Genomic DNA, 14,809 nt, shown 5'->3' on the forward strand with positions numbered 1-14,809 from the left:
TGGTTTTGTCTATTGTGCTATTTGCTTTCCCTGTGAATCTTTAGTTGCTTTAGCAAAACTGCTTTGCCTAAAATAAATCTGAAACATCTTCTCTCCATGTTCTCTAATTTTTTTTTTTAAAGAGTAACATTTCAAAGAGGCTCTACAAGCATCACAGTCCATGATCCTCTGCTGGGGAGGGAATGGGATTGATCTGAACTTGGAAATGGTTCCTGATTTTGATTGTAGTTTTGTGTATTATACTATTGGAGATTGCCTCATCCAGGGAGCAGAAAAGAACTGCCCCTGCCTTGGTCATGCACCACCTCCCCTCAACAACTGTGAGTGAAATTAACAAAGATGTCAGAAATGGCCCCTAATCCCATGGTCTGAACCATAGGAAACAGCTGCCTTTAAACTGTTCTTATGCAGTGGCAGGCTTCTCCCTCAGCCAGTCCCCCTGCTGAGTGCTTTTGGGGGGGGCAGCCCGCAGAGCCCCCTAGTTGGAAGAGGAGGGAGAGCAAGGAGAAAAATGTGACAGTGAGTGTTCACTTTTCAGGCTTATTCCAATATTAAAGTTTTATTATAGACAGTATAGGAGGTAGTAGTAGCAGCTGCTTTATTTTCTATAAGTCATGTAATGAGAGGGATCCATGAAGTATGTAGGAGAGATGGGTTGCTTGCAATTGGACTGTACTGGTAAGAAATGTAAATTACTTTCACTCCTGATTGATAGTCACTTTCAAGACCTTCTCCAAGGAGAGTGCATTACTGTAGTTTTAGGGGGCAGGTGATAAAGATGAAACAAACTTTGTCAGAAAAATAGTTCTAATCTCTTGGGGAAGCACCATGGACTCCCTAAGAATTCAGGGATGGCTCCAATAAGACACAAAGCCTCTGAGTACAAGGAACACAAATCCCCCAACATAAGCAATATCAATGCTTAAGTCCATGTATACTTTGTTCTGAAATGTTTTTGTTCTACAAAGTTACTCCACAACTTTAACTCTGATCCAGAATGCAGCATGTCCCTGTTTCGCCTCTGTGTGTCTCTTGGCCCCTTGTAAATAACTTGTTGACAATCACTTAAATATTAATAGTGCTATCAAGTAGGACACTTCTGATGAGGAGGAAAACAAGATCAAGTACTGCTAAATAACTCTCATTCAAAGTAGCTTAAATGCAAACTTACTTTACAGACCAAAACTGTCTACAAGTATGACAGTTGAAAAGTAGATTGGTTTGAGCCTATTACATTCCTGGAAAAAAGGTAGCATAATCAAATGCCTGTAGTAATCCCTTTAAACCATGAGCATTGCTGGACAAGCCCTAAACCAAGATAACTTTTTCGCCAATTGTAGCTGAGTTGAAATGTTTGACAATTAAACGTTGAAATATTGCTTATTTACATGAGGAGTATTAATGAATGAGGGTACATTCAGTTAATTAAAAATACCCACCAAAATGCACTTTGTCACCCCCTTGGCTGGGTAGGGTTTTAGTTATTGACTGTATCCCTGTTTTCTACTTACAGTTTAATGTGTAGTTAAAGGCCATACGGAATCACTAACATATTGGGATGCCTGACATGTTAACCTGCTAATGTAGGCTTTTGTACATGCTTTGAATAGTGGTAACGCCTGTAAGCGTCAGTTATTGTGCTAGGGTCCTTTGCTTGATTAGCTGCTAAAAGTGCATTTATTATATCCTTCACCCAAGGCTATCCCTTTGCTTATCAAACACTAATGAAGCCTTACAACCCCCACTTGCTATGACTCAAGAATGTGTACTGCACTTTACAGATATTTATAGTGTTTTATTTGCCTGTAAGTCTCAGGGCATGTCTACCCTACAAATGTACAGCAGCTAAGCTGTGCCACTATAGCACTTCTAGTGAAGACACTTTAAGCCAACAGAGAGCTATATTAGCAAGGAGAGCACACTCCTGTTGGTGTAATAACTCCACCTCTGTGAGAGGCAGTAGCTGTCAGCAGGAGAAGCTCTCTGGCCAACATAGCGTTGTCTACAGCAGTGCTTAGGTCAGTGTAACTATGTCGCTCAGGCAGTGTGGATTAGTCACACCCCTCAGTGATGTAATTACACTGAAGTAATTTTGTAGTGCTCAGGGCTCAATAGGGCAGAGAGGAATAAACCAAATTCTATTATTATAATTTGCACATAAAGCATGCAGTTAGGAACTCACCCCACCCTCTGTGAAAGAGGTAAATATTGTACATTCTTCTTCTGCCTTATGAATTAGACACACTTCCTTTCCCTTCCCTCCAATTCTTTTGGCTCCTTTTTTCTGGAAGTGCTTAACGTGCACCTGACTTCTTTTATCATATGCCTTTTAATGATTTTTTTTCTTCTCTCTTTCCTGCTATAAAGTGCAAAAAAATGAAGCAAAGCTGGGAAATTATAGGATAAAGCCAAGATAAAAGGAGAGCAACAGCCGAAGGGCCTTATACTTAAGCTATGATTGACAGAGCCTTGCTTTTTTTCTGGGTAGGTGAAACCATGAAAGGCCTCAAATGTTTTTGGCTGTAAGGCAGGGAAAAACTACAAGAGGCATTACAGATGAATAAGTGAAGTTGGATTACTTGTAACAGGATGTCTTCAAGATGAGACTGCGTATTATGGGTATTGCACTTGATGTCCCCTTTGATTCCTTTCCTCAGCATCTCTGAACAGAGTGAGGGCGAGGCACAGGACACGTGAAAATATAAAAACCACTCAGGTTTGTGTCTGATAGAAGGAGATTGGTCAACTCCTGCCTTTTAACAGCCTAGCAGGCTGCAGCAGGCAATTGAGAATTGGTAAAGATATCCTGCTCTTGGAGGTATCCCCAAGAATGTCAAACACTGGATGGGAGGTCTCCTCCACAGCTACTGAAGGTAAATTCAATATGGATGCTGTGTGACCCACCAGGTCATGGAACTGTAGAGCATCCTCAGAATGGAAAGAGGCAGACGATAAATCAGGTTTGTAGTCTCTCTCAGCGCTTTTTGAACAAGACCATTCAATCTCCTCATCTTCCTCTTTCGATAGAGTATCAGGTGTCACTACCTGAGATGCAGATGGATCCAATGGAACTGGGTCCAGGGATTCTCAGCTGCCAGATTCACTACAGGTGAAACATCCCTTCTCCATCTACAAGGATAACAACTTAACAAATTCCTGTAGCAGCACCCCATTTAGAGCCCAGGACTGCCACTCCCCAGCAACTTGGATCTGGGAACAAATCCACAGGAGGAGGAGGAGCAAAAGGAGGCATGAACCAGGAGGAATCCGTTCTCTTCCTCCTTTATCCTCCTCTAAACATGGATCCAGCCTTGGCTCTGCGCTGGACCACACAGATGAGAGCAATGGTCCTAGAGGGTGGAGAGAAATAAACAGGGAGAAAGCTTTTCATGGAGACTGTAGGAGACTGGAGGAGGAAGTCTAGACAGATCAGATGAGAGGCTAATAATCCCCTGCTCTTCTCCTTTTTTCAGGTGAAGACAAACATTAGCCTCTCTCTTCCTCAAGATCCTCTATTTCTTACTCAGATCAGAAGAATGCTCAGAAGCCGAACAGTGAATATCTGCCACTAAAGTAAGGGTCCACATAAGATTTGAAGAGGGAACCAGAACCAGAGCAGAGGTTGGAGCTGAAGAGCAGGATAGTGCAGGAGCCAATGAAATACCACTGGTTCTCAAAATTGAAGCTGAAACAGGATTGGGTTTTGGAGCTGAGCCAGGGGGCCCATGACAGAGTTGGACGGATCCAACAAATCTGAACACATGTGATCCGGCATTCTAACAGCCTAACCCTGAAGAAGAGCTCTGTATAGCTTGAAATCTTGTCTCTCTCACCAATAGAAGATGGTCCAACAAAAGATATAGTGTCCCTCACCTTGTCACATCTAACAGTGTCGGTCTTCTCCTCTCCTCCCTTACTGCCTTTTTTGGATCCGACACAGCTGGAGCAAACGTGGCTGTAAGTTCAAAGGCAGGTGGTTTGGCCTTTCTCCACCAACAGTGCCTTCAAAACTCTGACTGCCTGAGCCACAGGATCTGGAGTAGGACCCAAGAAAGTTCCAGTTTCCTGGAACCTTTGAGGTGCTTTGACTTGCTGGAAGTCGTCACAGGAGCCAAAGCAGGTGTCTCAGATCAGATGAATGCCTGGACCCTTATATCCCTCTTTAAGGAGAAGCACTTACAATCTTTTCTGCCTCTCCTGGCGAGGTCTGGGCATGAAAATTCAACAGATGTAACACGCAGGAGAGTGTTCCTTGTCCAAGCAGTTCAGTTACCTAATGTGATCATCCAACGCCAGGAAAACGGCCAGGCATGAAGCACACCTCTTGAATCTCAGCTCCTTCAGTTCCACCATCACCCAGAACTGAAATACCAGCTAATTCAACTCTCTCTACTTAGCTGTAGTTTATAGTTTACTGATATCAAGACACTAAGAATGAAGAAAAGCCTGGATCTGAATGGACCAGAGCAGTTCATTTTATTTTGTCACAGCAGTTGGGAATAACTGAAGTAGTAGAGGGGGCTGTGACCCACATATAACCTCCCTCTCAGAATGTTCAGGGGTGCTAAGGGGAGCTGCAGGAGGGGGCACAAGTGCTCTAACAGTAAGAACTGGTTGCACATGGTTCTACCATGAGCCACCACTAGGCAGTGTGATACCCAGAGGTGGGAATATACAGATCCAGTTGAATAACTTTCCCACTTATCCTCATTTTGCAGATGGAGAAAGACATTTAGAGGTTGAGGGTAGAAGTCCCAAAAGCACACAAGTGATTTAAGAGCTTAAATTCTATTGTCAAAAGAGCTGGTCCACGAACACAAAACTGGTTTGGTTTGGGATAGTTAAATTGGTACAAACCCTAGTGTGCATTCAGTTTTACCAGTAAAAAAAGGTGCCTTATAGTGGTATAGCTTATTGCTGTATAGGAAGAGGAATAAGCTATAAGCACTTTTATTATTTGTATTACTGTAGCACCTAGCAGCCCTAGTCAACCCATAAGTGGGTTGTACTGTTTTAGCTGTATCAATACAGTTACAGCGCTACAGTGTGTGCAAACTCTTGTTACACTGAGATTCAGTGGGACTTAAGCTCAATCTTCAAAATTGACAAACGTTTAAGGGCCTAAGGTGCTTTTGACATTTTACTCATGGCTACATTGTGGGTTTTTTTGGTTTTGTTTTGTATTTTTTAACCTACTAAAATCTTAGTGTGGACAAGGCAAGTTGCAGTTTTAACACATTAGTTGGTTGAAGAAAACTAGAAGGTCACTCCTAGGACTTACCATTGCCAGCTAACATGTAGGAATTGCATTTTGCCTTGTACACACTAGGATTTTAACACATTAAAAAAAAAATTCTTAGGAAAGTCAAGGCCTACTTAAGGTATCACAGAGGAAGTCAGAGCCAGAACCAGGATTAAAACTCTTCTCTGAGCAGGGGGCTACCTGAACTATAGTGCATCTCAGGCAAGTCACTTAACTTGCCAATTTAAGTATTGGTGAAATGGAACATTGCCTCCGCTCTGTCTTTGAGCTATCAGAATTGGGTTGATATGGTACTTTGAAGAGCTAAAGAATTAGTTAGAAATTCTAGTAGAATTTTGAGGTGCAAAGCACAGCACCAAGGAAGAGTGAGTTAGTCTCTAGATAAGGGTTTTTGTGTCTGTAGTACTAAGGTAGAGTTTTATTGCATAGAGAGGGTATGCAAAATAAGGGAACCGCTGCAGGTGAATTACCCTCCCTCCCGTTTCCCAAACTGTAAACTTCATCCACCACACTCTTTCCCATCAGAAAAGTTTAAGCAAAATTGAAGTGGGACATTTATATTCTAAAGCAACAGCTCATGTGAACCGGATGCACTTAAAAAAAAGGGGCTAATTAAATCCAATGTAGTTATTCTGATGCAAGTTTGTGGGTAACCAGCCCTTAAAATGCCCCCATCTTTTTCTGCTCAGAATTACTAAAATTAGCTTATTCACTCTAGTTTCTGTTCCCCCAAGAAAAAATTTCTCCTACAGCTATTTAAGACTGCCTCAATGTCTTCTTAACCACTAGTCTCATCCTCCTGCTTAGCTATTACTTCTACACATTACTATACTCATTCCTTCTGGCTCCTAGCTTTCCAAAAATGTCAGGACTTGTGAGCAGGGGCATAGGTCATGCTGTGCAGGAGGTCCAGGGAGAGGATACACTAGAATTTGACTTTGTCCCTTTGTTTTGCTCTCCTCCATCACTGGTTTAAAGGATTGTATCCTCAGAAGATTTTCTTACAGCATACTGGGTAGAAAGAGCAGCTTCAATATCATTTGCAAATGTAACCTCTGTCCAAGACATAGATCGTTAGCCATTCATGGCCATGCTAGGAACATCTTACATGCTGTTAACAGCTGTTGGAAGAGTAGCTGTGGAGACCGTACAATGTGACAAAGACACAACACCAGGTAAGTCCGTATTGTTCACCAGTCAAACGGCAACCGGTCAAACACTTTCCAGGTATACGTGATCATGTTGCAACAGTACAATCTGAATTAAAGCCAAAGAAGTTTTACAAACTTACTGAAGCAGGGGTCACATAATATAATTTAAATATTCTCCCCTATAGTAATGATTAGTATCATTAAAGCTAAGTGTGATGATATAGGCTACAACAGTTCAGTGTATGCAAGGATCCCTTTCAAAAGATCATTTTAAACAGGGATTGCTTAACCTCAACTTGTAAAGAAAACTTTTTCATTTTTAATAACCTCAAACCAGAAAATGAGTTCTGTATGATACAAGTTTTCAAAAGGAAGAGTGAACAGACCCCCCACTGTGCTAGAACTTTTAAAATAATTAGTTTAATGTAGTGAGTATCAACCACCTCCAAAGAATCACTGCTTAAAAAGTGAGAATTTTAATTAATTAGCCTTTATTTCCATAATCACTAATCACACAATGCAATTTTGCCAAGGAAAAAAATTATTCACAAAGCACCCGCAGGAACCTTCTTTTTATAAAGACTAAGCAAGCAATTAATGCTTTTCTAATACATAAACAATTACAGTCAATTTTTTTTAAATGTTTCTACAAAAAACCCAAAACAACCTCATGTTTTTTTAACCACCCTGACTCATATTTTGACAGATGAGGGAAAACCAGTTTGAACCAATCCAGTCTAAAATGATCACAGCAGGTGAGGGATGCAGAGGGGTTTGTAAGACACTAAGCCTTTTTCTTTACATTGCAGGCTTTTTATCAAAGTATATAAAATTTTAGTCTAGAAAAATAAGTATGGACTGTATACAATTACTGTGCTTGGAGACTGAAGATGACAAAGCACCACCCTTCAAAAGGCACAGGAAATAATGAAATACAGATTAGGGTATATTCCTTACAAGGGTTTTCCTCCTTTTAAGCTTAGAGCTTAACTAGGTGAAAAAGTACTGCCACTAAAGTAAAAAGCAAGGATGTCTCTCCACGCTTAGTTGCTAGCCAGAGACTGATGGATAGGGGGCTGGAAGCAGCGCACATGTTCCACGGGTGTACCTTCTCCATCACCAGACTTCATATATTTGTCCAAAATAGTAATTATCTCATTGTTCAGGATCTGGAATTTGCGAATTCTCTCAACCATTTTCTTCAAAGGCTGCAATGTCAAAAACATACATTCAGAAAAGAAGCTTTGAGATAAAAAATCAGAACCAGCCTTTGATAAAACCAAGGAGAGCAACTGCCTCAACCCAGCAGACTTCTGCCAATTCAGCACCTCATGAACCAGTCTGGCCATAAGTATGAGAAAGTTTCTTGACACCTTAAATGACTGCTTCTTGGAGCAGCTAGTCCTGGAACCACCAGAGGAGAGGCAATTCTTGATTTAGTAATAGTGACCATAATCTAATAAAATTTAACATCCCTGGGGGGAGTGGAGGAGGGGGACACCCCAGCAGCCTACTATGGTAACATTTAATTTCAGAAAGGGGAGCTACACAAAACTGAGGAAGTTAGTTGAACAAAAATTAAAAGGTACAGCGCAAAAAGTGAAATCCCTGCAAGGAAACTTTTTAAAGACACCATAATCGAGGCTCAAATTAAAAAACAGAGAGGACCAAAAAAGTGCCACTGTGGCTAAACAACAAAGTAAAAGAAGCAGTTAGAGGCAAAAAGGCATCCTTTAAAAAGTGGAAGTTAAATCCTATTGAGGAAAATAGAACAGAGCATAAATTCTGGCAAGTGAAATGTAAAAATATATTTAGGAAGGCCAAAAAAGAATTTGAAGAACCGCTAGCCAAGGACTCAAAAAGTAACAGCAAAAAAAATTTTAAGTACATCAGAAGCCAAAAACCTGCTAAACAACCAATGGGGCCACTGGATGATCAAGATGCTAAAGGAGCACTCAGAGAGGATAAGGCCCTTGCAGAGAAACTAAATGAATTCTTTGCATCGGTCTTAACAGCTGAGGATGTGAGGGAGGGTCCCAAACCTGAGTCATTCTTTTTAGGTGACAAATCTGAGGAACTGTCCCAGATTGAGGTGTCATTAGAGAAGTTTTGGAACAAATTGATAAATTAAAGAGTAATATGCCAGCAGCACCAGACGGTATTCACCCAAGAGTTATGTAAATCAGCTTCTGTACCAGTTGATTGTAGGATAACTAATGTGACGCCAATTTTAATTAAAGGCTCCACAGGTGAGCCTGACAATTACAGGCCAATAAGCCTAACTTCAGTAATGGGCAAATTGGTTGAAACTATATTAAAGAACAGAATTGTCACACATAGATTAATACGATTTGTTGAGGAAGAGTCAACTTGTTTTTTGTAAAGGGAAATCATGCCTCACCAATCTACTAGAATTTTTTGAGGGCTATCAACAAGCAGGTGGACAAGGGTGATCCAGTGGATATAGTGTACTTAGATTTTCAGGAAGCCTTTGACAAGGTCCCTCACCAAAGGCTCTTATGCAAAGTAAGCTGTTATGGGATAAGAGGAAAGGTCCTCTCCTGGATCAGTAACTGGTTAAAAGATAGAAAACAAAGGGTAGGAATAAATGGTCAGTTTCAGAATGGCAAGAGGTAAATAGTGGTGTCCCCCAGGGATCTGTACTGGGACCAGTACTGTTCAACATAGTCATAAATGATCTGGAAAAAGGGGTAAACAGTGAGGCGGCAAAATTTGCAGATGATTCAAAACTATTCAGGGACTGCAGGCTGTGATGAATTACAAGGGATCTCACAAAACTGCATGACTGGGCAACAAAATGGCAGATGAAATTCTATGTTGATAAATGCAAAGTAATGCATGTTGGAAAACATAATCCCAACTATACATATAAAACAATGGGGTCTAAATTAGCTGTTACCACACAAGAAAGAGATCTTGGAGTCATTGTGGATAGTTCTCTGAAAACATCCAAGCAATGTGCAGCGGCAGTGAAAAAAGCAAACAACGTTGGGAATCATTAAGAAAGGGATAGATAATAAGACAGAAAATATCATATTGCCTCTATATAAATCCATGGTGTGCCCACATCTTGAATACTGTGTGCAGATTGGGTTGCCCCATCTCAAAAATGATATATTGAAACTGGAAAAAGTACAGAAAAGAGCAACAAAAATGATTAGGGGCATGGAACAGCTTCCATATGAGGAGTGATTAATAAGACTGGGACTTTTCAGCTTGGGAAAGAGAAGACTAAGGGGGGGATATGATAGAGGTCGATAAAATCATGACTGATGTGGAGAAAGTAAATAAGGAAGTGTTATTTACTCCTCATAATAAAAACTAAGGGTCACTAAATTAATAGGCAGCAGATTTAAAACAAACAAACAAACAAACAAATGGAAGTATTTCTTCACACCATGCACAGTCAACATGTGGAACTCCTTGGCCTTCACAACATCCTCTGGCAAAACTATAACAGGGTTAAAAAAAGAACTAGGTAAGTTCCTGGAGGATAGGTCCATCTATGGCTATTAACCAGGATTTGCAGGGATGGTGTCCCTAGTATCTGTTTGCCAGAAACTTGGAATTGGCGACAGAGGATGGCTCACTCAATGATTACCTGTTCTGTTCATTCCCTCTGGGGCACCTGGCATTGGCCACTGTCAGAAGACAGGATACTGGGGGCTGGATGGACCAGTGGTCTGACCCAGTATGGCCACCTTATGTAATGGAAAGAGGAAATAGTGCCAACTCTCTTAAGTCTGCCCCAGTGGTGGGGTGTGGTCTGGATAAGTTATGAATGTTTTCCAACCAGTGGTAGATGCAAAAAACCACTTAAAATTTTGTTTTTAAAGATCCACTCTGCTTATCAGAATTCCTGAAATAGTCCTTGGACATGGGGATTAGAACTTCAGTAGGACTAGCCCTGTTCTAAAGGTACATATGTGCATCTAGATGGCATCATCTGTTTCATTAAATGTAAGAAAACCCATGTCATAATGAAAGGTAAAGGTTGGCTCAATTAAAATGCCAACCCGAACATAGAGTGCTATTAGCAAATGCTCTACTGCATAACCTTGGGCTTTGACTCCACTTTAAACGGTGATGGTTACAGATACCATGCAGCTCCATGCAAATAATTCCAGTTTTTTCCAACAAGTCATTGCAAATGAGTACAAAACCAATATTTTCAACATACCACATTCTTGATGACCTCATCTTTGCCATCATGCTTTTGTACTTTCAGTAAATGGTAGCAGAAATCCAAAACATCAAAGCGACGCTGCTGTCCCAAAAGCACAATGATCATACAGCCAGCCCAGTGCAGCCCATCTCCGAAGCACTGTCTGTAATAGAGTACAAAGTCTATGAAAATTGTATATTTCACCTAAAACTCCCAAGAACCAGTTAGCATGAACTATTGAGTCATCGGACATTTTCTCTTCAAAAAATAGGAGTCTAAAAACCATGCATAAGATGTTTTCCAGGCTGAGGTTTAAAACCCTCTCATTTAGGATCATTCTCTATTAAATGAACAATATTTAGAAACTGCAAGCACTAGAAATGCTGAAAATCTTTATCCAATTTTAAGTTCTTCCAAAAATATTTGCTCCCATTCCTCTGCAGCAGTGCTACTGTCACATTAACCAACAGAACAAACTGACAATGCCACACCACCACATTTATTTGGTCCCTGTGGATTAAGGGGAGCAATGTCCTAAGACTTCCCATCAACAACTGGCCAATGACAGGCAAATGATAGCTCAATCTTTCCTTCTGAAAACTGACAAACATAATGCAAAGAACTAAAGAATTGAAGATTGCAGGACACTAACTTCTGAATTCTCATTCCTGCTGCTAACCCACAGAAAATAAGCAAGTACCTGATAAATTGCTTATAAAAGTTATTTTACTTAAATTCAGCAACCGTAGTGGGGTAAGCATCACTGGTGTTGAGAGGTGTACGCTAGGATCTCTTCCTTATGGGACCTTCTATTATGTACCAACGTAAAAATACATGATTTTTAAAAGATACAATTAATATCTGTGTTCCTGTGCTAATAGGCCCTCTCAATCCCTTGTTCTTTGTTCTGGGCTTGCCTCACTGAGCTATGTCAGAAATATGAACACCAGCATTATGTTTTGTATCACCACTTCTAGCTGGGAAATACAATAAAGTTCTGTTGCAAACAAGTGCATAATTGGAAGCCTACGATACATACTCCACAGTAAACTCGTGTGTTCCCACAGGAATGCAGTACACAAACTGCATCGCACTCCAGAGACGGTGAAATTCCACACATTCATCCACATGCATCACACCATTGCTGGGAAGGGGGCCACGCCAGATTGGGTCATCCAGGAAGGTCCGAATCCTGGTCAAGATGACCTCAAACATGGATAGGCCGCAGCAGAGGCGTTCCTTGGTCAGCAAATCTCCTTCCCTTGCTATTGCAATTTGCTAAGATTGAGAGGACGAAATAAAAAGTAAATGAAACAGCATTTCAGATTAGTTATGGGGGAGGTATGGTTTGTCTGAAAACATTATATTAGCGCAGGATGAAGCTCTATTAGGGTGTTATGCTGATCTGAAAACACAGCAAAGAAAACCCCACAGCAAGATGCCTGTGCCAGCCAACTTCTGGGGCTCAGGCTGCAGGGCAGTTTCATAGCTGTGTAGACTTCTGGGCTCGGGCTGGAGCAAAGCTCTGGGGCCCTTCCACCCAGACGTCTACACCGCAGTGAAACAGCCCCACAGCCCGAGCCCTGTGAGCCCAAGTCGGCTGACACGGGCCAGCCGTGGGTTTTAATTTGCTGTGTAGACACACTCCAAGAGTGCTGTAAAACAGTTTACCTGCATGCCCCAATTCCAGTTCTGCACTTCACCTTGGAGCAGATTCATTCAAGTGAATTCAGACTGAGTTGTTTAAACAAAAGTAGTATTTCTAGCTGGGTCACTAGTTTTGACTCTTCTTTTTGAACCAGTGCTTTTAAGGTCTCCTGGAGTCAAGGGTCAAGTGAAATATGGAAGCCAGAAAACACCAACAATGAAATATCTGGGTTAATTTTTTCACCCGCTCAATGGAAGAGAAGTTTTTAAAGGCTTTCTGAGTGGAAAGGTCAGACGCTGCTGTACTGCGCCAAGGTTTGCAAGGTTGGTTTTTGTTTGGTTGCTTTTTTTAACTGAAATGAGTCAGAAGACAAAAATTGGTGTGTTCTGTTGTCTGCTGGCAGACCCAGGTAATGGTCCCTCCCTCACTTATTGCTGATTCCCTGGCCTGCTGCTATCAGAGGCTGATGTGCTTCAAAGTGAGCATGAAGAGATCTGTACCACTGTAGTAAACTGAGATTTATAATCAATACTTGCTCTCTCTATATTGTACCAGCTTATGCCCTCCCATTGTAAGTTCTCTGCGGTCGGGACTGTTGCTTGCTCAGCACAGTTCACCTAACTCTACGCAGAGTGCTAAAGGTAGTCTGAACTCTATACTTGACATCATTCCCTTTTGGCCCCCCAAATCCCTGTCTCTCAAGTACAAGGAGTCAGCTGTTGAAGCAAATGGGGAATGAAACTCTACAAGGACACAGAGGAGAATGGCCTCTGGACAGCAAGAGCAGCTCACTGACAAGGCATTGAGGAGGAAGAATGTTCTCTGTTGGTAATGAATTTTCCAGGAAAGCTCAGATCAAATAGAACAGCTGGTTTCCAAAAAGGTTCTGATTTTATCCAATTTGTTCACTGAATCACAAGAGAACAAATGACTTTTTTAAAAGGTCACAGAGAAAATCAGTTGCTTTTGGTGGAATTTGAACTGGGAGCCCCTTGGGTGCAAATCCTTTGCTTTACACATTATATTACAATAGTGTGCATGGAAATTAACACTTTAATCCTCTCCCAAAACCTAAAATGTCACCTCTGCACTGTCCCAAACATTCAGACAATAAGCCACCTGTGCACACAAGCTGCTGACCAACTTTACTGAATCCATGGATTTACTAGAGGCCCCACTGTGTGAACAATTTTTGTGTGACATTTGTAATTCTGACATGGCTACTGATATTGTAAGGGTCTCAGGTTTCTTGTGCACTGATATTTCTGCATAAAATGTCTGGGGCACAAAACGTAGGACATTACCTGGGGCGTTCCTAATCTTTCAATCAGAGGAACAAGATGGAGTGGAGCATATTTTGATTCTAGTCTTTTCATTTTAGCATCGAGTCTTTCACCCTCTGAAAGAGAGAAAAAAAAACAACCCACGTTATCCTTTAAAGTTAGGTGACTTCACTTTATAAACAAAGAACATTGCTGTACAGAAATCCGTGGTTTTATTGCAGTTTATTTTTGTCACAGTAGGAGTTGTGTAACTTGTTCCTTTGATGGGTAATTTCATTCAAAATGGCTTGCTTTTTCTTCAGTATGCATTTTATTTGATGCATAGTATCCACTGACAGGTTTATTCCTTTAACAATGTTACATTATACATTCAAGTTTAAAGAAACTAACTATACAGGCAAAAACTAGTAGTGAAACTCATTTTGTTATTAACTCATTTCTGCCCTCAAAACAAGGCTCTTATGCTGTCTATAACCCCCATGCATACTTAGACAATTAAAATCACCCTTATCACATGCAAAATACTTCCCTTCAGAGGATGGGGTTATACTGAAGGTGTTTTATATATGGAAAGATTAAAAAAAAAATACCCACCAAAAAACCCCAACACTCACCACTAGTGAGTAGGAAATGTTCTCTGGTGATTGGATGAACAAAATTTGCAATGCTCTGGTTAGTCAAATGGCTGTCTACAGGGACTCGAGTAACTGCAATAAATCTGATAAGGCTCTTTCACTTTGTTATTTATGTGAATCCTATGAGCAGAGGCATAGATAGATCTGCTGCTGCTGGTAGTGGGGCAGAAGTAGGAAAAGAGGACCACCCAAAAAAAAAAAAGAGCGGTAGAAGGATAAAATGGGGAACGGAAGCAGCTCACCTTCCAGCAGTCAGGAAGGGGAGAAAAGAAGATAGACTTGAAGGAACAAATCCTGCAAGGTAATTCAGCAAAGCATTTAAGCATGTGAAAAGTCTGTGGCAATCACGCATGTGGTTGTGCTTTGCTGGATCAGTGAGACAGTACTCAGCACCTTGCAGGATCCAGCCCTAACCCTCCCCATCCCCAAGTTTATTTTGCACACCTACAAGCCAAGGCTGATATGAAGGATGGGACCTCATAGCAAGTCCAGCATTCTCCAACCTCATCACCAAGTGGGGATGAGGCAGCAGTGGGCATATCACCAGTGTGCTGCACAGAGCATTCTCGATCACCCCACCCCCAGGGGCCCTGATTATAGGCCTCCTGCTTTTCTGTGTCCTGTACAATTTTCAGGCTTGCAG

The 14,809-nt window shown here is 41.2% G+C and overlaps 1 protein-coding gene across 3 annotated transcripts in view; it reads right to left on the reverse strand.

The window, feature by feature from the left end:
• Nucleotides 1-6,885: 6,885 nt before the first annotated feature.
• The window catches only part of CYFIP1 (cytoplasmic FMR1 interacting protein 1), a 129,504-nt gene continuing 121,580 nt past the window's right edge, over nt 6,886-14,809 (reverse strand). For all 3 annotated transcript variants that reach the window (XM_077814928.1, XM_077814920.1, XM_077814939.1), the window contains exons 28-31: nt 13,553-13,647; nt 11,640-11,878; nt 10,616-10,763; nt 6,886-7,622 (exon numbers count right to left, since the gene is read on the reverse strand). In XM_077814928.1, coding sequence (XP_077671054.1) covers nt 7,458-7,622; nt 10,616-10,763; nt 11,640-11,878; nt 13,553-13,647 — 647 coding nt within the window. In that variant the 3' untranslated portion in view covers nt 6,886-7,457. The remainder of the gene's footprint in view (nt 7,623-10,615; nt 10,764-11,639; nt 11,879-13,552; nt 13,648-14,809) is intronic.

This window comes from Eretmochelys imbricata, chromosome 1 (genome assembly GCF_965152235.1).
Source record: "Eretmochelys imbricata isolate rEreImb1 chromosome 1, rEreImb1.hap1, whole genome shotgun sequence".
NCBI lineage: Eukaryota > Metazoa > Chordata > Testudines > Cheloniidae > Eretmochelys > Eretmochelys imbricata.